Genomic DNA, 25,110 nt, shown 5'->3' with positions numbered 1-25,110 from the left:
TGGATACACATCATAACAGGGTCTCAATGGTCCCTAATTTCCAAAAGCAAAGGGTTTTATAGGATGAAGTTTGTTGTTTGCAAAGAGAAAACAAAATTTAGGCACGTGCATATGCATCAATACAATAAAATATGCCATTGAAGTGGTTTGATGTGCATGACCCCAATCTGAAGTTGTCTACAATGGTCATTACGAACTAATAATGGAGTCTGGAAAGTGCTACCCAATTATTTAAGAGTGCATAAAGTGAACCAAATCTAAAGGAGTAAGACAATTTCTACTTGTAAACCTAAAGATAACTTTCAGAATGAAATGTAGATAGTGGTAAAATATCATGGAATATATCAAGCTTCCAAGTATTTCATTGCAACGTCCTTGAAGCTCATACAGCTAAGCATAGTTGTAACGATGGAAGCTTCTTTTCTAAAAACATGCTACTTTATGTCCCCAAGCCACAAAGGTAGTACCTCATATTGTTTTGACCAAAAATATCATCTCAACCAAAGTCTCAAAACTTAATTTAAGTATACTCTATGGCTTTATGCCATGTAAATCAAACAACACAAGTATTAAAAAAAAAAAACAACATGTTCACTAATTATCCTACCAACGCAGTTCAAAGCAAGGTATGCTTTAGTACATCAACATAGTGAATCAAATTAACACACAAAATTACGTGCTTCAACTATTTCTAGTACCCAAGGTTGAACATTGCTATATGGCACGGCCATCAGAAGCTCTAGCCATCTTTGTCATCAATGCATTCAATCGATTCAAATGGACCTTGAGCCGGGTTACCTCTCCTTCTAAAGCAAGGACCTGGTCCTTAAGTGCATCAATTTGGACGTGGATTTCCCTATTGGGCATGTGTGAGTTTTGCATTGATTCAAATTGTTGCTCCATGCGCACCAGCATGTTGAATTGGTTCTCCTCGACTTGGGTCATTCCTCCATTGAAGCGTTGTACACATAAACGCACCTCATTGCGAAGGTCTAAAATTTATTGGCCATTCGCTTGCTGAGCCACGTCCAAAATTGCTTCCAAGTGTCGTTCAAAGTCCAATTGCCTAGACTCACTACGGACAAAGAAGTCCCATAATGCAGCCATGAGTTCATGATTCCCATCATTTATCACAGGATTAATAGAAGAGGATCCCACGCATCGAGCGCTTCTCTTTGCCGCTCGAACATTGGTAAACCTTGGAGGAGTGGACTCAATACCATCCGACTCGGTCTCAACGATGGCATTGTTATTCATGTTTTCCATAGCTGTACCATTAAAAAGTACATCACAATGCATATAAAGTTGAACTATGTGTCAACTACCACAAAGGAAGCAATCCCTTGCACAATATTACGAACATAACATCTTATCATACAAAAAAACATAATCTACACAAAGCATAAGAGGTGCAAACTCAAGAAAAGACACAGAGAGACTTTAATGTTTTCCTCAAGCAACATGCATGATTTTCTCTCTTCCTTATTGCACATCTCTCTCTCTCTCTCTCTCTCTCTCTCTCTCTCTCTCTCTCTCAACATAGCAACCTATCCTCTCACAAACGTGAGGATCAATGCATCGAATTGTTGTGCTTAAACAAAGATCTCTAAGATATGAACCTAATATCTTGAATCCCTCAAACTCAAATCGCAAGTGGAAAACTCTATTGCATAGAATTACAAAGTCATAATAAACACCAAGACATTTAGAAATGTATCCAGATTTTCAAAGAACATTGCCTAAAATGGATCACAAGCATGGCAAAGCTATTGATATGTTTGTCATAGAAGCAAACACAATCAAGGACATTATCGTGCAACAAATGATCTAAGAGGCAATATCAACGTAGCTCGCTTCATCATGCAATTGGCAATCGGCTTGGAGTTTCTCCATTCCTAAATTAAGGACCGTTTTTCCATCCCAAGGTTGATTATCTCATGGATTAACAAACAATAGTAGTAATAAAGGGAGACTTGTTTTAAAATAATACAATTGAAGCACCAAACACAACAATTTATACATACTAGTTATTGTAGCTATGTATGGTACTGCCAAACATGCAAGTTGTTTAGGCAAGTAGATTTGGTAGATCAACTCGGCGAACCTAGAACTCTGTAGGTACTCCCAATCATCGGGAACGGAGTATCCTTCATATCTAGCAAACCATTGAGCATCATCTTCATCTTGGGAAGACACACACTCCTTCCTTACCGAGTAGACACCGTACTCAACGTCGGAGGAGTATGCCAAAATACGCAATGTAAAGATATCGATAGATGGCAACTTCCTAAGGTCCGTAACACATAAGGAAACAAAAAAAACATGAATCTTACTTTATGCCAAGTGAATTTCTGATTTCATTCACACACACCTGGTCTTGTAGTGCTTGCGGATGGTCCTAAAAAAAAATTTTTGCGGCAAAGGTGCACACCAAAAAAGTGGCTCTGCTTAAAATAATGGAAAAAAAAATCAAGGTCCCAAAGATAACACAATAAGTCTCCACATCATGTCTTAATGGTGGACAAAAACATACCAGGATGTGGATGATCTTCTACATTTAATAGAAAGGACACCTCGGAGATGTAAGTCATTTGATCCATGATCTATATACCCAAATAGAAACCACAAAATAGACAATGTAAGGAAGGAACAAAACCTTCACATGACTTAGTTTAGTATATGTTATGGAGAGAGGCAGAAAATTAATTCACAAGATATTTTATGATTTGAAACATATATAAAGAAGAACACAATGATGAGAAGGATTGGAGCCTTCATATGGCATTGATTTATATCTCATGGTACATAATGTTTATTGTTAGTGCAATTGTTTTGTAATTACATCAACGTCATGTAGGAGAATTTTCACTCCAATAGTTGAGCGTGCGCATGAGAGTGCAACATACAGTTGTCCATGAGTGAAGAACGATGTCACCAGGTATAGGCCCAACATGGTAATGCTTTGGCCATGCGACTTATTTATCATCATACACAAAGAAGGATTGGAACCTTCATATGGCATTGTTTAATATCTCATGGTACACAATGTTTGTTGTTAGTGCAGTTGTTTCGTTTACATCAATGTCACATAAGAGAATCTTCACTCCACTGGCTGAACGTGCACGTGACAATGCAACATACAGTTGTCCATGAGTGAATACCGGTGTCACCAGGTATAGGCCCAACATGGCAATGCTTTGTCCTTGTGACTTATTTATCGTCATACAAAAAGCCAATCTAACTGGGAACTGCCTCCGTCTAAGAACGAATGGCAACTTTGTACCAGAATGCACAAAACATATTCGAGGGATTGTTGAGCCAGCAGAGGATCACACCCACATTTTTGCTCACACTCATCATTTTGTAACCATTGATTGTAATAAATGTCTTTCTGACATTAATTTTGATTTGAGCCATTCATTAAGTAACGGGACTCAATTGAGTTTCCAGCTTGTAATCCCGAAGTAATTTCACTTTCTGATGTAATTAGTTAGAGATGTTCTCACCTCCAAGGCTGAGGTATATAAGCCAAAGTTTTTGTAACCTAAGGTATTCAGATTATTAATCAAAGTGAGTTTTTGGAGCGCCGTGACTGTGTCTGAGAGAGAGAGAGAGAGAGAGAGAGAGAGTCTTATCTACTTGCTACGCGAGCTACGAAGCCGCCATTGGAGAAGCGACACCGCCATTGTGTTAGCAACGGCGAGAGCTACGCACAGATACCAAGAGTGCGCGCTATCGGCTTCTATGTGTGGTAAGTTCCTACGAGCTTCGGTGTGAGTTTTCTTCCAACTCGTGTGTCGGAATGGAGCGTGCAGCATATCTATAGAACCACAACGAGTAGAGCTACACATTAGTACCATCGGGTCAAGTTTCGATCACCTGTATTTTTCGGCCTGTCTTCATACGCGTTTACCGCACGGAGTGGTTATAGGTTGATTTTGCAGTTCAAGTCTTTAGGGTGTTGTTCTTACCTAGTGTATAGACTTCCCCTTGAGTTTGAGATCGATTCAATGATTCTAGATCCTGTTTCGTATAGCATTCGTTCGTAGTACGGATTTCAGTCACTTGCGTATTTTAGAACTTAGATTTGATTTCCTTAGTAGTGATTGTCATTAGAAGGTCGAGTAGGTGATTTGACACCCACCTAGTTGTTTCCATGCGCCTGCGGGTCAAGCTCCGTCCTCGTCTGACAAATTCTGTTGTTGGTTGAGTTCTCGCTATTTAGCTTCCGCTAGCGGCGTAACCGCCATAACATTTGGCGCCACTGCCGGGGACGAGAGCCCTAAGTAGGTGACCTTAGACTAATCCTACGAGGTGAGTCGTATAAACTACTTTGTATACTTTAGTTAGAAAAGATCTAGGAGTGGTGGACTCCGAAGATCTCGAGAGATACTAGGAAGTGGGGTATTCCTGGGTCTTCCGTGTTGACAGTATTTTTAGTTTAGCTTAGATTTGTTTGTTGTTTTGTTGGTGTTGAGTAGTTGTTGATAGAAGAAGAATTTGCTAGTCCGTGAGTGACAGTGGATCTCTTTAAAATCACAATTACCAAACCCATTTTATGATTAGGAATAGCTTAGGTAGGACTTCATTTGATCCTGATCTAGAGCTAGTAATCATTGGAGTATTTGCTTGATATGGTTGATTGCATGTTAGATCACTAAACCGTCGAGTTAGTAGTGAAACTTGCAATAAACAAAAGTCAGAGAAATTTTCTGTGTATCTGGGAGTTGCTGAGCACTTGAGAAAGCTTTAGGAAGGATTCTGTGCCAAAAAACTGGAAATCTGCAACTTTAGACATCATACGCGTATGATGTCTAAATGACCAAACAGAGACCAAAACAGAAATTTTGACTTTACCAGAGTGTTCAAAAGGGGGGTTATACCCTAATTTCAACTTAAAACAAGAGCATTAACACTCAAAGAAACCCAAAAAACAAGTCAGAGTCCAAGAAACGCAAAGAATAGGAAATTTTGGATTCAGATCTTGTTTTTACATTCAAACCTGACAAAAACACTTGAAACTCAATTATAAACATTGGAGAAGGCTTAAAACCAAGAATAGTCAAAATCTGGGACAAAAGACATCATACGCGTATAATGTCTTTTAGCACATCCACTGCTTATTTTTATATCTGACCTGACAAGATTGTTACAAACACTGTAGAAAGCATAAATATCAAGTCTTGACCCAAATTGATGAAAAAGACATCATACGCGTATGATGTCTTTGACTAATTTTGGACATATTTTGATACTTTGCCAACACAGATCCATTGTAATAGCTGTCTAGAGGTTATATTTCAAGTTTCATCCCATTTGGATCACAATTGACCCAAAACAAGTCAAAAGCGGAAAATTGCCAAGAAAAGCCTAAATTAGCCATAACTTGCTCAAACAGAGTTCAAACTGAATTTTGTGAGTGGACAGAGCATAAGGGGGCTACTGAGAGTGAGCATAACCAAAATAGTCCAAATCTGTGAAAAAAGACATCATACGCGTATAATGTCTTTTTCAGCATAACTGCAACAAAATTCTCACTTGATGAAACAGAAGTTGTCCAACTGACAAGATTAAACAATTGACCAAGTATCAATCAGTTTGGATCAATTCTGACCACAAAAACTTGGGAAAACAAATTGCCGAGACGGAAAAGTTAAAGTCCTTTAGGGGAATTGATGAATTTGAGATCGGGCAGGAATCTCCAGAATAACCAACCAAAACAAGGGGAACAAGCAAGTGTCATATCAACCGAGGGAAGTGTAAACCAAAGTTGGGTGCAACCATTAGAGCCGATCTTTGAAGGAAGTGTTTCTGATACTTCTTCGGAGAGATCTTACGAGATTTTCACCGAACACTTGGAACACTTGAACCTGAACAACAGAGAAAATATGGCAGCAGGATCATCAAAACCCTTCCGCCACAATGAAGCTATTGTTCATAAAATATCAGTACGACAATGAGCAAGGTGCCAAGATCTACAAAGATGGAATGGACCGCTATTGTGTAAAGATAGAAGATAGACCTAGTGAGTTCAAGGACTTAGTGCCTGTGAGCTATAGCGGAGATAGATATCTAGATGACGAGGGTACCATGTACTTGGTAGTCCTAAACCCTAACATTGTGGACAAGTGGGGATTGATGGGCACCAAAGCCAAAGTAGATGAAGAACTCGAGGAGAAAGCACCAATAATGAACTTCCCTGATGCGAGGTTAAGAAGAGAGAATGAAACTACAAGGATCAACACTGATAACATCTATGTGGGGCTATACAAATATAATAATGGGGAGCAAGATCTCTATTATAGATGTGAAGAACCCTACACCGGAGAGTTGACAGACCAAAAAAGACTTTATGTCTTTACCTACACAGAGGGATCGGAAGTGAAAATTGCCGCTTACGACAAGTATGGGAGGCAATACTCAACAATGGGCAAGAAAGAATTAGAAGGATATACATACTTTGGGGGACCACTACATCAGTATTATGTTACTTCTAGCTCACAAAGACCAGCACCAACAAATGGAGTGCAAAACCCAATGACAACAGGAGGACAAAGAACTCAGGTTGCTGACTCTTTCAGTCAACCTCAGTACTCGAAGCCCGGACCAATGGGATCATTACATTCCAGAGAGTCAATGGATACGAATCGAGGTAGTGCAGTTCCAATCCCCACATATACCACTCCAGGTCCAAGGTTCGAAGCGGAACCATCACATTTACCTCCTAGTAGTAGATTCAGGGCAGGGGAACCGACAAGGGTAACCCATGAAGTCCATGATGCTAGAGAAAGCTTTAGCCGGGACACAGAGCAATGAGATTGGTAGCAGACCATAGACGTATGAGACCATCTCAAGTAGCCAAGTGTATGCCAAAGAAGTATGGTGGTTCAGGAGATCCGTATGCACATGTGTCACTCTTTAAGCAAGTCTTAAGAGCTGAGCAGATAACAGATTTCCATACACAATACGAGGGATTTGGTCTTACTCTAGAAGGTACGGCATTGACATGGTTTCAACCACTGAACATAGGGGGATTCCATGACATTGACCATTTGCTAAGAGAGTTTGCTGAGGAATTCTCAAAACGAGGGATTAAGCACAATACGGTCTCACAAATATATGCTTTTAAACAGAGAGAACACGAAAAAGTGAAGGAAGCTTCACTTCGCTTCAAACAATACATTGAGAGATGTCCAGTACGTGAACGACCACAAGATGACAGACTATCTGTTCTCTTTATTGAAGGATTGAGAAACGACACTCTCAAGAAGGACTTGCACTTGAAAGCTTGTACAAGTTTCGAGCAAGTAACGAGAGAGGCATTGTACTTAGTGGATAACTGTACGGTTTATGGAGAGGTGTCAGCGGATACAGATTTTGCATCCAGTAGCTCTTCCTCCGTAGCGAGCGAGACTACCACTAAAAAGAATGTTCAAACAACAACCATGCCAAATGTAGAGCAAATGATAGAAGATGCTCTAAAAAGGATGGCACCATACCAAAAACCATTGCCAAAACCACTGAAATGGTGTGCTATTGAACAAAAATGGACAAACCATCCAACAGAGGAGTGCTATTACAACAAAGGGTATGTAAGGGAGCGTCAGTATGCACCTCCTGCTCAATTAGCACCACCTCAGGTACATCCAGTACCTCGATACCCAACGGGAAATGTACCAGGACCTATGGGGATAGAAAGACCGCAACCGGTATTGGGACAACAACCACCTTTACCAGGAGCAAGACCAGTGGGCATTAGATATGCACCAACCTTAGAGAATCAGGAAGAACAAGCCTTAGTGCCTGTTCAAGCCTATTATGAAGAATCTGGTGCACACATGTCTCCAACTGTGTATTACCCACCAGAAGAACCCAAACAACCAGAACCATGGGGCATGATTGGGAATGTTGGAACACCAACAGTTACAAGTGCTTCTGATGAAGAGAGAAGTTCATAGCTCATGGAGGGTTAACAGGACAAAGACCATCCTATCCACAAAGGACGAATCAAGTGGGACCAAGACCAGCACTAGGACCCTGTTACAAGTGTGGAGGTGACCATCTGATGAATGTTTGTCCACATACGGAAATCATTAGAATTAACGCTTATTGCACTGAGTGTGGGGTTACTCACTTCATTGAGGATTGTTCAAAGAATCCAAACAAAGTGCAAAAGACGACATTGAATATGCTAGAAACTATTCCTACCAGCAGTGGGTCTGAAAATGAAACTCTGATACCAACGCAAGTTGTTACTAGAGCTCAAGCTAAGAAAACCACTAGAGAACCTGAGAATGGAAAGTTAGCGACTGAAGTGGTTAGTCAAGGACCGCGGAGTCAGAGAAACACATGGAAAGCTAGAAAAGCACGCATGAAGTTGAGAAAAGAACGTGAAGACGCTATTCTAGCTGAGGAACTAAAGCGAACTAAAGATAGATTAGAAAAACTTGAGAGTCAAAACGGGAAACGAGAGATGAGCCCGGAAAGAACGAAACAAAAGAGTATCAAAGAAACAACGAGCTTAAGCTCAGGGGGATCAGTGCTAGTCGACAAAGTACACGAACCATTGGACGCACTGATGAGAGCTTACGAAGCTAGGTTAAAGAACAACCAAACACAAGAACAGAGGTGGATGACATACCCAAACGCGGAATTGGAAAAGCAGAGACTTGAAATGTGCCAGAGAATGATCGAGACTGCACAAGCCTTATTAGAACCACCAAGAGAAACAATGAATTGTGGAACGGAAAACCCAATTCAGCAAGAGACTATCATTTCACGGGTAGCTGAAAAGACTCCCAGTGCACAAAAGCCTGAAAATACACACAAGGATGACCGCATAGTATTGAACACAACCGATCAGGAGATAGAGAGTTTTCATCCAGTCATACAGAGGTCTTACGGAAGAGATGAGGATTACAATGAATTTTGGAAACAAGTGAGAGAGGCAAACTTTGCAAACGAGCTAAGTTGCCAAGCTAATCAGACAAATTGGGAAAAGGACATCAGGAATCCTCCCATAGTGGAATTTGAGGCAGGATCTCAAGTGGACTTGGATCTGCAATCTTACTGGGGAGATGGGGGCTCTGTTAGAACAATGGAGAGCAAACCTCATTCACTGAATACCTTACCTTCATACTTAGGAGAGTATGAAGCAAAATCCGAGATTAGAGCACTTCCCTCACGAAGAATCTCATCAGAAAAAGTCATGGACTCGCAAGGATTGATAGAGATCTTGTCAACACCAGTGACATGCACTATCACTCTAGCTGAGCTTTTGAGGCTAAGACCACATATGTGGACCACTGTAGGAAAATGCTTGGAGAAATTTGGGATAAAAGACCCAACATCGAGACTGCAAGAGGGTATACAAGAGCTGAGCAAACCACAAAAGAACGCTAAGCCTGTACCCTTAAACAAGGTCGGAGAGTATTGCGAAGGTGAAGAGGGGAATACAACCTTACCAGTTGAATTCCAAGGAGTGAACACGATGGCAATACTAGACAGCGGAGCTGGGGTAGCCATTGCTAAAAAGAAACCAGCAATAAGGAAGACTAGGTTGAAACTCCAATTAGCAGATGGACACATGGAGAAACCTATGGGGTTATTAGAGAAAGTCGTAGTGACTTCTTGCGGCATTGAATACGAACATACTTTTGCTATTGTCGATTTTGGCAAGGAGAATAACTATGATATCATACTGGGAAGACCATTCATGAGACAGTTGAAAATGGTCCAGGATTGGGGCTACGATCACATATACCTGAGAAATATGGAAACCACTACACGTGTGAACCTGAAAGACCATAGCTACAAAGATGTGAACCGAACACCGGTAGAGGAGTTTGATTCAGCTACTTTGGCGGGATCCGAATTTCCAGCTTGGTTAGGTAAGCCCAAGGAGTTATGGATGTGTGGAGCCTCGAAATGTGGAAGTCTGAGGCGAGAAGAATATGTTTTAGAAAGGGCTATCGAAGACGAAACTTATATAGGAGAACCCTTTCCAGAGGACACGCTTGAACCATTAGAATGGACACACATTCTAGCAACCCTAGATGTTTGTGCAATTCCGGATGGTCCCACAACGAAATTTTGCGACAAGGACGGGTACGACGTGGTTCCGTACTTCATGTTGAGAACTGTACTCGAAAAAGAAACTGAAAAGAACGATACACTGGAAAAGGAAGATGAAGAAGAGGTGTTTCACGACATTCCCGATCATCCAGAGTGGGGAAATGAAGCAGACAACGAGTCAACGGACAATTCAAGCGGAAACGAAGAAACTATAACGGATGTCCGATTTTATGATTTTCCGAACCAAACTAAACAACGCCAGAAACGCTATAGAGCAAAGAGAAAAACAAAGGGGGTTAGAACCAATCCGATGCCTAGAATAAGAGGAAAAAATCAATTCCTAATGCTAGTAAAGGCGGAAGATTGTGTTAAGGACAAGATTTCTGGAAGAATGAGAGGCAATGATCAAAAGAGCTTACGAAAAGACAAAAGAAGCTCAAGAAATCAAGTTCAAAGGAATGAAACGAAAACTGAAACAGAAAAATCAGAAAAGAACAAGCGCAACAGAGAACACACGGAGTCCAAGTTAGAACGTAGAAACAAGTACAGAGAGCTCAAGAAAACTCTGAAAGAAGTTTGGACGACAGAAATTGAGAGTGGAGAGGACGAAAACGCCAAAATCAAGGAAAACATGGATGTTCCCTCTCACTACAGGAAATTCACAATAGAGGATAGGAAGGTGGTATTAACCCAACCTATTCGAGAGAGAAAGGAGAACGAATCTTATGACGGACCGGAGGATGCAAAAAAAGTTGATTTAGCAGCTCCAGGTGAGACACCTAGACCGGTGTACATAGCCACAGATTTGTCTCCAGGCGAGGAAGAGAGACTTTTGAGTCTTCTCAGAGAGTACAGGGATGTGTTTGCATGGTCTTATAAGGACTTAAAGGGAGTTGACCCATCGATATGCCAACACACAATCCCACTAAAACAAGACGCAAAGCCTAGCAGACAGAGACCATACACATATAATGATACGTTTGCTAAGCGAATCAAAGAAGAGATAGATAAGCTAATGGAAGCTGAATTCATATACGAGATTGAACACACCGATTGGGTATCTCCGATTGTGGTGGTACCCAAGAAGAACGGAAAACTCCGAGTGTGTGTCAACTTAAAGAAAGTGAATGCTGCAACAATCAGGGACAATTATCCCCTGCCGATAACTGATCATGTTCTAGAGCGTGTATCAGGGAAAACAGCATACTCCTTTCTTGATGGTTTTTCAGGATATAACCAGCTAGCCATAGCACCGGAAGATCAACATAAAACAGCTTTTGCAACGGAGTGGGGAATTTATGCTTATCGGGTTATGCCTTTTGGTCTAACCAATGCTCCCGCAACCTTCCAGAGGCTGATGACGCATGCTTTCAAAGAATACTTAAGGTTGTTTCTAGAAATATACATGGATGACTTATGTGTACATTCTCTTCTGAGAGATGAGCATCTAGAACACCTAAGAAAAGTATTTGAGAAATGTAGGACATATCGCATTTGTCTCAATCCTGAGAAATGTGTGTTTATGGTCCGACAGGGCAGAATTCTGGGACATATTGGCTCACAAAACGGAATATCCACGGATTTAGAGAAGATAAAAGTTATAGTGGATATGCCTAGACCAACCAATGCGAAACAAGTACAGAGCTTTATGGGACATTGCGGATATTATAGACGATTCATTTACATGTACGCTATAATAGGTCAACCACTTTACAGGCTAATAGTGAACTTTGAATGGACAGAGGAGTGTGAGGAATCATTCAAGAAATTGAAAGAGGCACTCATTACTGCTCCAGTCTTGAAATCACCAGATTTGGAGAAGATATTCCATGTGCATATAGATGCTTCGGCATATGCAATAGGATGCATTCTGGCTCAGCCAGAAGAAGGAAACATGGATTTTCCTATCTGTTACGCCAGTCGACAGCTCAACAATGCAGAGAAGAATTACACCACAACAAGTTTGTGTTTTTTACGGATCACCAAGCCTTGCTCTACCTAGTGAATAAACCATGCAATACCGGCAGAATAGTGAGATGGTTCATTATCTTACTGGAATTCGACTTCACAGTAGTAATAAAGAAAGGAAAAACACATCTTAGAGCTGATCATCTTTCGCGATTGACGAATGGAGAAGACCCTATAGGAGTAGATGACGACATGCCAGACGCGTACTTGTTCAACATAGAAATGATACCAAAGTGGTCTCAAAATGTCGTTAGCTTATTAACCTATGGAGGAGAGTTTGATAGAAGAGAATACAACCAGAAACATATTGCTATTCAGCAATCCAAGAATCTTCAATTGGTTGCAGGAAGATTGTATCAATTGGGAAATGATCATGTTTTACGACTATGCATCAATGAGGAATATAATATATATCTGCGCGAAGCACATGTTCAGGAATGTGCATTTCATTGTTCAAGAAGGAACACATACAGGAATTTGTTACAATTGGGAGTCTATTGGCCAGGAATGAAAGAAAGCGTACATGAATATGTCACTGTATGTATTGTATGTTCATCAAAATCGCCAGCAGAGTATTCGACATTATATCAGATAATGATCGCTCCGGAATGGAGTCAGTATATTGTTGAATATCTCACAAATAGAACTTTCCCAGAAGGAACGTCAAAAGCTCGTCAGAAATCTGTAGAGACAGAAGCTAGAGATTACGCTTTAATAGGAGATCAACTCTATAAGAGAGGTAAAGACAACCAGCTTAGGATTTGCGCATCAGAGTCTGAGTATGTGATAATCCTGGAGCAAGCTCATGGAGGAGTAGGTGGAGGCCATTTCTCAGGTGATAAGACAGCAAAACTTGTCTTAGCCGCAGGAATATGGTGGCCAACATTACATATGGACGCTGAGGAATACGTTAAACGGTGTGATGACTGTCAGCGGACCAAAGTACCACTTAAAAGAGATGATATGCCGCTTAGACCAATGATGGGGGCAAGAGCTTTTGCAAAATGGGGGATTGATTATGTCGGACCCATTTCACCTCCTGCATATAAGACTCATGCACAATACATCGTTGTGGCTACAGACTATCTAACAAAGTGGGTCGAAGCAAAGGCAACTCAAAAAGCAGATGCCAGGACCACGGCACAATTTCTATATGAATACGTCTTTGTACGATATGGATTGCCAATAGAAATTGTGAGTGATCGAGGCACACATTTTATAAATGAAGTGATAGAGATCCTTCTAGATGAATTCATGGTAATCCATAGGAAATCAGCCCCGTATCATCCACAAGCAAACGGACAAGCTGAAGCAACAAACAAAACCATATGCACGGTCCTTACGAAGATTGTATCTGAGTCGAGAACTGACTGGGACCAGAAGTTGCATTCAACATTATGGGCATATAGGGTAGCATATAAAACATCAATAGGAACGACCCCATATAACATGGTTTTTGGGCTAAATGCTATCTTACCAATAGAATTCTTGATTTCAACCTTAAGGGTGGCTAAGGATCTAGAGTGGACAGGGCACGAGCTTTCTGATAGAATAGATGACCTGGAAAAGCTAGACGAGCTTCGCCTAAAAGCAGTAGCTTCTATCTACGCTCAAAAAAGGCGACAAAAGGAATTTTTTGATAAGCATGTGCGGACTAAAGAGTTTAAGGTTGGGGACTATGTCCTAGTTTACACTCTGAAACAGCATGCTAAGAAGCTTAAAAAGCGAGGGATGGGACCTCTGGTGATTAAAGATCTATCACCAAGTGGAGCCGTCAAGCTTGCTACATTAGACGGAGAAGAAATGCCCAATTGGATTAGTGGATGCAGAGTGAAAAAGTATCTTTTGCCGCTAACCCAAGACATGCTTCTCAAAATACATCAAGAAAAGCTGCGTGTCCAGAAAAAGAAAAAGATTGTGGAGGAAGCGCAAGCCGAGGCGAAGGAAAGAATGGAGAAAAGAAGACTACTGCGTCAGAAACAGCGCAATGAAGGAGCAATACGAATAAACGCAGTCAGTATAACAGAAATGGATAATGACAAAGAAGAACCCATCATTGAATGCAAAGTAGGAACCAACCAAATCAAAGCCAGAGCACTATTGGATTCAGGAGCTCAAACTAACCTACTTTCACTCAGTTTGTATAGACAATTGACAAATGACACTAAATTACAAACTGCCAAGCAAGAGTTAAAGAGTTACTCTGAGAATTCAATCAAAACTGTCGGATGCACAGTTTTACATATACAGATTAACCAGTATGTGTATCCTCATATGTTTTACGTGGTTGAAGACCAAGCTACACAACATCCATTATTGCTAGGACAACCATGGCAGAAGCAATACAATGCAATGATTGACTGGAGTTCTAAATCAGTGCTTATCAAATACGAAGGTGAAAGTCAATCAGTTAAGTTCACCAAAGGAGCAGAGCCAACTCCAAAGGAAGAATCCAAGAACAAAGGTAAACAACAACCAGAGAAAAAGAAGAAGCAATGGCAACCAAAAGTTTCTATACAACTGGATTGCTCTTCGACGAGGAACTCTCAACATTGGATAAGGAAGACAAGCAATAATATAACAGCTCAACCTTGGGAAAAAACGGAGTCAAAGTTGGTATGGAGACCAAAAAAGGTTGTGCCAGAGAACACAAAGGTGGAAAACAGAGTCTTCAATACCAGACAACAGAGTGATTCCAGACAATCAAGGACAGTGAAACAGATCTGGATTCCAAAGAAGTTCATGACGGCACAAAGCTATAGCAAGCAAATTTGGATCCCAAGGATTTGTAAACAGGAACTCCCTTCAGTACAATCCACGGAAACTCCTAGGTATTTCAAGGCGAGGAAATCAACACAAAGAACAAAGCAGGTTTGGGTCGCAAAGAGTTTGTGGCAAGCACAAGCGAAGCGGAAGCAGATTTGGATTGTGAAAAAGAACAACAAGGTAAAGAAGAATCCATCTACTGATTCTACTACCGAAGTGCCAAAACCAACCCAAAACCCGACCACCAATCCTTCAATCAAACAAAGAGCAGCTTTATTGGAAAGACTGTTGTATCATCGCTCTACAATTGCATTGGGAACTTATGACCAAAACAACTACAATGCTTCGCCCACAGACACTTCATAGTCGTCCGGGAGGACTCAGACTAGGAGGGGGGGAGGTATACAGGTATACAGGAGCTACAAAGCAGCTACAAGCGACAAAAACAAAGAAAAACAAAAATTATATTACAAGGGCAGTGTCTTACATGATTTTGCAATTTTTATGTTTGATTGCGGATATTGATAATATTTATGCCCTTATATACCTTGTTTTGCAACAAGAAGAGATCAAATGATGAATTTGGGTCTCTAGACGTGTAAATATCACTAAATAAGAGTGTTTTTGGAGCTAAAAAGTGAAAAAAAGTGGTAATCCAAGTCCAAAAATCACAAATAATTGTATATTGATATACACAGAGTTACCAGCTATTTATTGTGTATGTTTGGAATTTTTTGGCTTCAATTTTCTATTTTCCTTTATTTTTTATGACTTTCTTGATAAAAGTAAAAGAAAAATAAAAAAGCAGGTGAAACGAGATCAGAAAAAGAAAAGAATAGATGGTGATGATTCTAATGACAAGGGCAACCCATGGTAAAAATTGAGTACAATTCGGGAAAAGTTGCGGAAAGCCCGAAATGATAGAATTTTGGCAAAGTGGACAGATTTCTCAGAAACAGGTCAAACGGAGTCCAAATTGAGAAATTTCAAATCCTAAAGTGCATTTCACGACGAGATAGGAGCACACGTCAAATTTGGTAACAAGTGATCCGGGAAGTCCGAAGTTAAGTATTTTTCACTTCACTTTCAAGCTCATTTCCACTATTACCTTCTTGGAGAGAGCAAAGAGCACACAGGAGCATCCAACCTTCTACAGCCTTCTACGACTGCTACGAGAGCTCAGAGGACACCAGACATGAGAGGTAGACTCGTTGCCATAAGCTTTTGATGCTTATCATTAACTTTTGTCGCGAAAACTGACCAAAACCAAGAAACAAGAGCAGACGGGGAATGCGGTAGAATGCTAGGTAGTGGCACAACCGCCTAACCAAACCTTGCAAGAACTTATAGGTGGGTTACCCTAGTATAGAAGATGGGTTTCTAACACTCAAAGCTCGAGAAAGAACGACTGGAAAAACCCTAGGTCAACAGAGCCTGCAAGAGGCAAACAGGAAAAAGTTGTCGAAACGACACAAAACTTCTCAGGAAGCTTAACAACATCGAGGGCAATGCAACCATGGAGTATCTCCAGGTTTGGACCACCAAAAGTAGGTCGGAACAACCGATTCGGCTGCGGACACACAAAGCGTCATTTTGGCATAACGGCTGAAATTGACGACCGAATGAAATGAAACTTCACAAGCAGCTTCAAATATACATGGATGACTTATGTTTGCAAGCAAAACCCAAAAGAAAGCTGATTCACTTACCGATGGTGAAAAAGACGCTTTCGGGCAACCAAAAGGAGAAAGATGGAGAACGGGGAGCCAAAGTCAAGTTCAACCAAATAGATGGCTTCACAACATATCCAATGAGCTGGAAATGCAACTCTCGAGAAGAAAAGTTGAAGAAATTCAACTCCAAGGCAAAAAGACGACTTCGGAGACTGAAATGCCTATAAGGGGGCTTTTTAGCTAAACTGATGACTTTTTAAGTTGCAAACTAGTTAGCAGGGCTTAGGGCACTAGCACAAAGCATTCTTTGCACAAAAAGACCAACATTTCAAGAAAAGACATCATATGCGTATGATGTCTCACAGCATGAATTTCACATCCATTTCAACATTTGAGTGCATAGCCTCATTCCACATGTTAATCACATCCTATGAACCAAGTATCATGAGAATTGGAGTTAGAAAACCCAAGGAAAACCAAAAAGACGCAAAGTAGGCCATAAAATTGATTTTTGGTCCTAATTTTGTCAAAATAACTCCAAACTCATTGAAACTTTGTAGGATTGTTGATTAACACATCTACAAGCTATCTGGAACCAAAAAGCACCATTTTAACACAAAAGACATCATACGCGTATGATGTCTATTTGCACTTACAGAGCCAAAACTGCTCATTTGTCATCATACATCCATTATATATATCTAATACATGCTACATATGAAATTTGGAACCATTTGGTCAAGAGGATCACCCCATTAGCCCAATTGAGGAAAATCCTTCACCTAAAGCCTATTTTTGGCCCAAATCCAACATACTCAAGTCCAAACCAAGATTTGAGTAGAGACAGTCCTTCACTAGTACATGGGGAGTCCACAAAACCAATCCCATGCAAAATTGATGAAAAAGACATCATACGCGTATGATGTCTCCAGAGCCCTTTTTAGCCCAAAATCTATCCAAACTTCATAAATCCAATGAATAAGCCTATCTAAAGCCAAATCCAAGCTTATAGAGAAATTTGATCCAAAAATACACTAAAAGACATCATACGCGTATGATGTCTCACTATGTGATTTTGGCACCTCAGGGCTTCAACCACCAAACAGAAGTGATCTACATGCCATTTGAAAGTGAACCACTAAGTTTTATCCAATTTGGATCATAAAATCCAAATCCCTTTCAAAATTCTGCCAAGAGCCGGAACTGGACTAATTGGCCAAAACTTGACCAAATGGGATCCAAACTCAAATCCAAGCATATGATAATCATGTATACACTATCAGCTACAAGCACGACCAATATGAAGTCATTTTGACACAAAAGACATCATACGCGTATGATGTCTCCAGCATGATTTTGAGCCCATTTTGCATATTTTTTCACCTACCTTGCATCCTTAGGCCCTGAATAGCTCATGTTTCAATTTTCAAGTCATTTGAATAGTTAAAAGCTTCATTTCGGCTTTCAGTACTAAAAAGACGCTAACTTTTGAAATTGGAGTTACAGGATCCATGGATTCCGCCAAGTCATCGGCAACGAAGAGAAAAAGACTGACAATCAAAGATGCTCTTGCAGAAGCGGAACCCTTTGACATTCCAGCAGAAACCCTCAAGCCAACCAAAACTTGGGTGGAGGAAGCAGTATTGGAGAAAGAGGGAATAAAGATCTACCAGGGGACTTTCAGAGATCCTCAAGGGCAAGCGGTGGATGTACCGATGATCCCACAGGAATTGGTAGATTATAGCAGGTCAGAAAACATCAGCAGGTACCTGGAAAGGGCAGACTTGCAAAGTTTCTTCACCTCGAGACCATCAGGTGTGGATACAAGAAGAGTGTACGAGTTGGCAACATCCATTCAGAAGGATGGAAAAGCCACATTAACAGCCATGGATGGAGAGAAAGTAGAAGTACAGATCACCCCACAGCTCATTGCAGACGCATTGAAGCTACACAACAAAGGGAGCTCGGTCAGGGAAAGAAGGGAGGCCATAGAGGTCTATGGGCCCAAGAAGCAGAATGCAACCTATGGAGATATGGCGGACCCAAGTGCGGCAACCCTTTGCCGACTGTACAACCAATTTCTTCATGTTTGCAGTAAAAGACCGCAAAAGTATACGACACCACCCCATGCCATTGAGACCACCATCACATGGGCATTAAAGAGCAATATGCCAAAAGAGGTGAATTACTCTCAACACATCCACGAGCAAGTAATTGCCATGCACAACGAGAAGCCAAAGTACATAGGAGGAGCGGAAATTCTGACAAGAATAGCTTATGAAGCTATTGGAGCTAGAGATCAGTGGCCAAAGGTTCCCTCCTAGAGTGAGTGGCTTAGAGAAGCCGACGAGGAGGAAGAACAGCCCGAAGTATCCAAGAGGGCATCCACAAGAGCACGCCGGAAACTAGAAGTAGTTTCAGAACCTGAAGAGGATGTGGACGAGCCGCTTAAGAAGAAAGTAAAGAAGAAGGTTGCTCCCAAGCAAACCAAAAGTCAGAAAGCGGCAAGAATGGAAAGACTAGTGGAGCAGTTTAGAGCGGAAAGAGCTCTAAAGGGTGACTTTGAAGAAAAGTGGATGCCAGACCCCACTAAAGTCGGAACTAGCTCAGCCAGGCCACATATTGATCAATACAATCAATATATTAAAGCTTATGAGGAGTCAGAGGCTATTCTAGAGCAGCAACCTGTCGAGCCATACACTGAAGAGGAGGTACAACAATTAAAAGCTGAGCTAAAAAAAGACGACAAGGGGAAAAGGAAAGTAGATGAGTCTACTAAGCCTCAAGAGAAAGATGGGCAAGCCGACAAAGGGAAAGCCAAGGAAGCTGAGGACAGATATCCCTCTATGACTGATGTACCAAGCCCTAAGAAGACGGAAAAAAATGTGGAGGAGACCACAGTAGAGGTGGACACAAATGATTTGGAAAAGCCAGAGGCCGAGACCAAAGAAAAGAAGATAGATCCAGTTCAGCAAAAGAGAAATGATTATGAGGATCTGGTAGAGATAGGATACACCGAAGAAGAGGCCCTTGAGGCAGTTTATGGGATCACCCTACAAAAACAAGATGAACGGAGAGGAACGGAGGAAAAAACAAAGAGTAAAAAAGAAAGTGAAGAGAAACTGGACGAACCGAAAATACTAGAAGAGCCAAAGCTAGTGGAGGTGGTGACGGAAAGAGCTTTAGAGTTGACAGATGATGATGAAAAAGACATGCACATGGTGCATGAACTGCTCAGCAAGATAAAAGAAAGGTCCAAGGCAAAGGAAGTAGAGATTGAGACAACCAAACAAAGGGAAGCGGAGTTGCAGAGAAAATTAGAGAATGCTATGACTGAATCTGAAAGTCATAAAGCATCACTCTATGACGCGGAAAACGAGAGAGACGGCTTGATACTCCAGCTAGCCGAGGCTTCAAGAGAAGTAACAAGTGCACAGGAAGCAAGGGAGCGGATAGAGGATGAGTTGGAGGCGGCTAAGGATGAGCTCATTGAGCTAAGGGAGAGAGTCGAGCTCCAAGAAAGAACAATCACTAGACTCAGGACTACCCCTAGAGCTAGCAGAGCAGGAACCGAACAAGAGGGAGCTATCGTACCAGTTTTGGAAGACCAGGTCCGAAGCTTACAAAGAGAGCTGAGATTAGAGCAAGTGCAAAGGTTGCACATTACGGAGGGATCATTGGCCGCAGAGGAGAGGCTCACATTAGAAAATCAAACACTACGGATAGAGAATGAGGCCCTCCGCAAACAGCTCCAAGATCTACAAGAGCAACAAGGAAGAGAGACAGAGACACCACAAGAAGAATCAGGTGGAGCAGCCATAGAGCTACCAGAAACTGGAGAGGCAACCACAATTGAAGATCCAGCCCCAGCTCAAGAGGTGGCCTCGACTTCAAGAATCTCTGAAGAAGAAGAACAAAGGCTCCATGACCAAATAGAAAAGTCAGCAGAGGAGAGTGCCAAGGCGGAAATGGAATGGGAGAGGAGACTCCTAATCTCCATTAGACTTCAAGGACTAGACACAAAAGTGCTCCATGAACAGTGGATGCAACCCAGCCTGCCTTTCCCTTTGATGAAATTTGAAGTGCTAAAGACGAAAAAGAGAATAGAGGAGGAGCAGTATGTCGCTCTTTACGAAGGCGACATCACAAAGGAGGAACAATCAAAGAAGATAGTAGATTCACAACCTAGATGGAGGAAAGTTTGGCTGAACAAATACCCAACCTACCTCATCTACTTGGTGGAGGCACCAAAGGAGATTCGGGAGGATGCAACCTTCTGCCCGGTGCCAAGAGTCAGCAACTGGAAAGAGCATGGCAGGATTGCAGAAAAGAAGCCAAATTGGCTTAATTATCCCAGGATGCCAGGACCAAAGGCAGGAGAGAGAATAGGTAAATCCTACATGGTGAAAACCCTAACGGGCACCATCAAGCTCTTTACTGGCTCTCCTGACCTTTCATGTCAGATGCTCAAGAAAATCTGCAGGACTCTCTTAGCTTGCATTGAAGTGTTCGCGCCAGATAAATCCACGACCTCAAGTCTACTATCGACGGCCGACACAGTGACTGATATGATGTACGATCTTTCATTGCAGCCTTCTCCAAAAGTGTTACACCTCCTATACCAAAGGATTATGTTTTTGCCTAGCTTCCACATGCAAACATTCGAAGAAGCTTTCTACACCGGCTTTTTCACCCACGAAAGCAAAATATTTGGCCCAACCTTGACCATCGGCAACCTACGATACGAATCACATTTGCAGATGCTCAAGACGACAGGACTTTATTGACCAAGCATAAAAGTCATGTCAGGGACGACATGAACGCGGAGGGGGGGAGTGTTCAGCCAGCAGAGGATCACACCCACATTTTTGCTCACACTCATCATTTTGTAACCATTGATTGTAATAAATGTCTTTCCGACATTAATTTTGATTTGAGCCATTCATTAAGTAACGGGACTCAATTGAGTTTCCAGCTTGTAATCCCGAAGTAATTTCACTTTCTGATGTAATTAGTTAGAGATGTTCTCACCTCCAAGGCTGAGGTATATAAGCCAAAGTTTTTGTAACCTAAGGTATTCAGATTATTAATCAAAGTGAGTTTTGGAGCGTCGTGACTGTGTCTGAGAGAGAGAGAGAGAGAGAGAGAGAGTCTTATCTACTTGCTACGCGAGCTACGGAGCCGCCATTGGAGAAGAGACACCGCCATTGTGTTAGCAACGGCAAGAGCTACGCACAGATACCAAGAGTGCGCGCTATCGGCTTCTATGTGTGGTAAGTTCCTACGAGCTTCGGTGTGAGTTTTCTTCCAACTCGTGTGTCGGAATGGAGCGTGCAGCATATCTATAGAACCACAACGAGTAGAGCTACACATTAGTACCATCGGAGTCAAGTTTTGATCACCTGTATTTTTTGGCCTGTCTTCATATACGTTTACCGCACGGAGTGGTTATAGGTTGATTTTGCAGTTCAAGTCTTTAGGGTGCTGTTCTTACCTAGTGTATAGACTTCCCCTTGAGTTTGAGATCGATTCAATGATTCTAGATCCTGTTTCATATAGCATTCGTTCGTAGTACGGATTTCAGTCACTTGCGTATTTTAGAACTTAGATTTGATTTCCTTAGTAGTGATTGTCGTTAGAAGGTCGAGTAGGTGATTTGACACCCACCTAGTTGTTTCCATGCGCCTGCGGGTCAAGCTCCGTCCTCGTCTGACAAATTCTGTTGTTGGTTGAGTTCTCGCTATTTAGCTTCAGCTAGCGGCGTAACCGCCATAACAGGGATGAAAACCCGAGTGCCTACCCGTGTACCTGTAATAACTTCTGCCTCCAAAACTCTTGCATGAAATGCCTTGCACACCAAGCGTGTCCCATTACATAGACCTCGACTTGGATCAATGTTCCGTAGTAGAATTATTGGGGCATTCATTTTCAACTCCAAGCAATGTGGTGGAAATCCACCACCCAAGGTGAGACTATTTAAAAACTCCACAGAGTATAAGAAAGGATCTTGCATCGAGTTTTCCGCCACAGAGTCAGCACTAAAGTATTGCACAACATCACCTTTCATTGTGTACAGGGCCTTAGCATTGACAATATCAACTTCAGAGTTTTTTGGAGCAAGGATGGCCCGCTCTCTGAAGTATTCTGCATGGACCACATCTTTATCAATTTCTGAATAGATGCAACCTATCAATACATCCAATGAGGATGAAGAAAGCACCATGTGACGGGGGATTTCTATCATTTGTTCATCACCGATTGTCAAAGTCCCATTTCCTACATCCATAAGCCATTCTCTATAGGCAGAATTTGCAACATCACCACCTCCCACACGCATGTTATGTGCCAATCTAAGAATCTTCACACGATTCCATAAGTGCGATCGACAAAGTGTAGCATCAACAATGTTAGCACGCGCTCCTTGGAACACCACTGGTAAGATCTGTTTGAAATCTCCCCCAAGAAGGAACACTTTTCCACCAAATGGATTTGTTGAGCACATGATATCTTGCAAAGACCTGTCCAAAGCTTCGAAGGCATATCGATGCATCATAGGAGCCTCATCCCACACAATCAACTTGCACATTCTAAGAAATTCAGCAAGTTGACCTTGAACAGGGATATTGCATGTGCTACAACTATCAAGGTCCAAGGGTATCTTGAATCTAGAATGTGCAGTGCGTCCATTTCGCAATAGCAATGCTGAAATACCAGAAGATGCTATGGCCAATGCAACTTCTCCTTCTCCACGCACACGTGACAACAAACAATTATACAAATAAGTTTTCCCAGTCCCTGCAGGACCATCTAGGAAAAAAATAGCCCCACCATCAATAGTCAATCCATGCAACACTGCCTCAAAAGCAATCCTTTGATCTTCATTTAGACTCTGCTCCATTTCACGTGACACGGACAGCTCTTGCATTGTGTCAAGGCATTGCTCTTGGAAAAGCAAGCTATTTTCATCACGTGTCACAAAGCGTTCATCAGGCATTGGAATTCCAGGAAATTCAGTTAAACTTCATCCAAAAGTACCAAGAATGTTATGCAAATCTCTCAACGCATACCCTTCAGCAACCTGTGTACAACCATCTAACGACTCATATCTCATCTCCAACATGTGTTGATAGTACTCATACAAAAAACGTCGAAATCTTTCCCATAAGAGATGAGGGGAGGAGGGTTCACAAAACAATAGAATGGTCACAAACAAATGTCTCAATTGCAAGCCTGTATGTGTACTGCAAGCTTCCTCCATGCATCCGAACCATTCCCCATCATCTTCCAAGATACCCCTTGCAATGCATGCTGCCTTGAATGTTGGAAACAATACACCATTTGCGGAGCGTAGATCCTCAAATGATTTACATCCTTTACAAATAGTCAAAAGCAAATGGACATAATATCGTTCACCTGCAGAGGGCTGCAGAAAATACATCCGCCCAATAGTGTCCCCACGACGTCTCTTTGTCCATTTCTTGGAACCTGAATTCCACACCCACTTTTGAGGAAAATCGATGTACAAACTATCGTTTGCTTCAGGATTCTCCAAGTTGCATGTGAACCACTCTGTCAAAGTGGTCTTCTCTGCATTATCTCTTTGCAAGACATCATTAAGTCTATCATTATCTCGAAAAGTCACCATTTGACCAGCCGGAACATGCACGCTCAATCTCTGAACAACTGGTGCGTCATTGTGCAAAGGATATTCAAAAATTCTCCAGCAAGACTCAGATGCAGATACATAGTGGCCATCCGTGTACATGTCTATCTCATCAACGTTCACCCTTTCTGCATCACGTACCGATGTATGGAATCTTACAGTTGCCCTATCATGCCCCTTGTAGATGTACTTATAGACATACTTGACAGCTGAAATTTTCGAGCATACCTCAACATTGATATGTGCATTAAATAGTGTTGACAAAACAGGATTATATGGCACAACCCATCGGTCATCAATAGTAGAACCCCTAACGTTGGCGGTGAAGCCATTGTTTCGTCGCACATAAATGGGGTAGCCATTATTATCCATGCTTGTTTGCTCACAAAATGAACGTGGATATTTTCTAATACATCGGCCATCAACCATGCAAGGAGATGACCTATTGAACTCACCGCATGGACCATGAATGTTACAACTAACAATGATGTCATGCAGCATTGGAAATCGATTTTTATCTGGCAGCTCTGCACAAACCATCTTGTCATAGTCAAATGTTGATTGAGGCTTACATCGAGGATCTAGAATCAATAATGTATGAGAATGTGGCAAGCCTCTCTTTTGGAACTCCACGACGGACATGTAAGCCACCACTTTTCCAAAAATATCTTTCTTTAAGATATACTTCATCATGCTCGAGTGTTTCAAGAAGAAAACCCTGGTGGTTATGTCTGGTCGATCAGAGGAAACTTGTCCTGGAAGTAATGCCTGATTTATTTCTGGCCATTTGGGGTTACATGTGAATGTGATAAATAGGCCTGGCTTTCCCTTTGCACGCACAATTGCCATTGCATCTTGATACAATTGGTACATGTGCCGAGGGCCGCCTATAAAAGATGAGGGTAAGACAATTCTTCGACCTGCAAACCGTCCAACTACAACATCACTCCCAGACAAATGCACCAT

At 41.7% G+C, this 25,110-nt stretch overlaps 1 protein-coding gene across 1 annotated transcript; it reads right to left on the bottom strand.

Annotated features, from left to right (window-relative positions):
• Positions 1 to 999: 999 nt before the first annotated feature.
• On the bottom strand, positions 1,000 to 25,110 carry LOC147431107 (uncharacterized). The gene is made up of 3 exons (XM_086493626.1): positions 23,549 to 25,110; positions 22,290 to 23,500; positions 1,000 to 1,268 (listed from the first exon to the last, which is right to left on the bottom strand). Exons 1-3 carry the CDS (start codon positions 25,108 to 25,110, stop codon positions 1,000 to 1,002), a joined length of 3,042 nt encoding a protein of 1,013 aa, XP_086349752.1.

Source organism: Adiantum capillus-veneris, chromosome 21 (genome assembly GCF_014529385.1).
Source record: "Adiantum capillus-veneris isolate H3 chromosome 21, ASM1452938v2, whole genome shotgun sequence".
Lineage (NCBI taxonomy): Eukaryota > Viridiplantae > Streptophyta > Polypodiopsida > Polypodiales > Pteridaceae > Adiantum > Adiantum capillus-veneris.
Note: the sequence above shows the minus strand (reverse complement) of the source record. Positions and strands in the feature narration are given on the sequence as shown.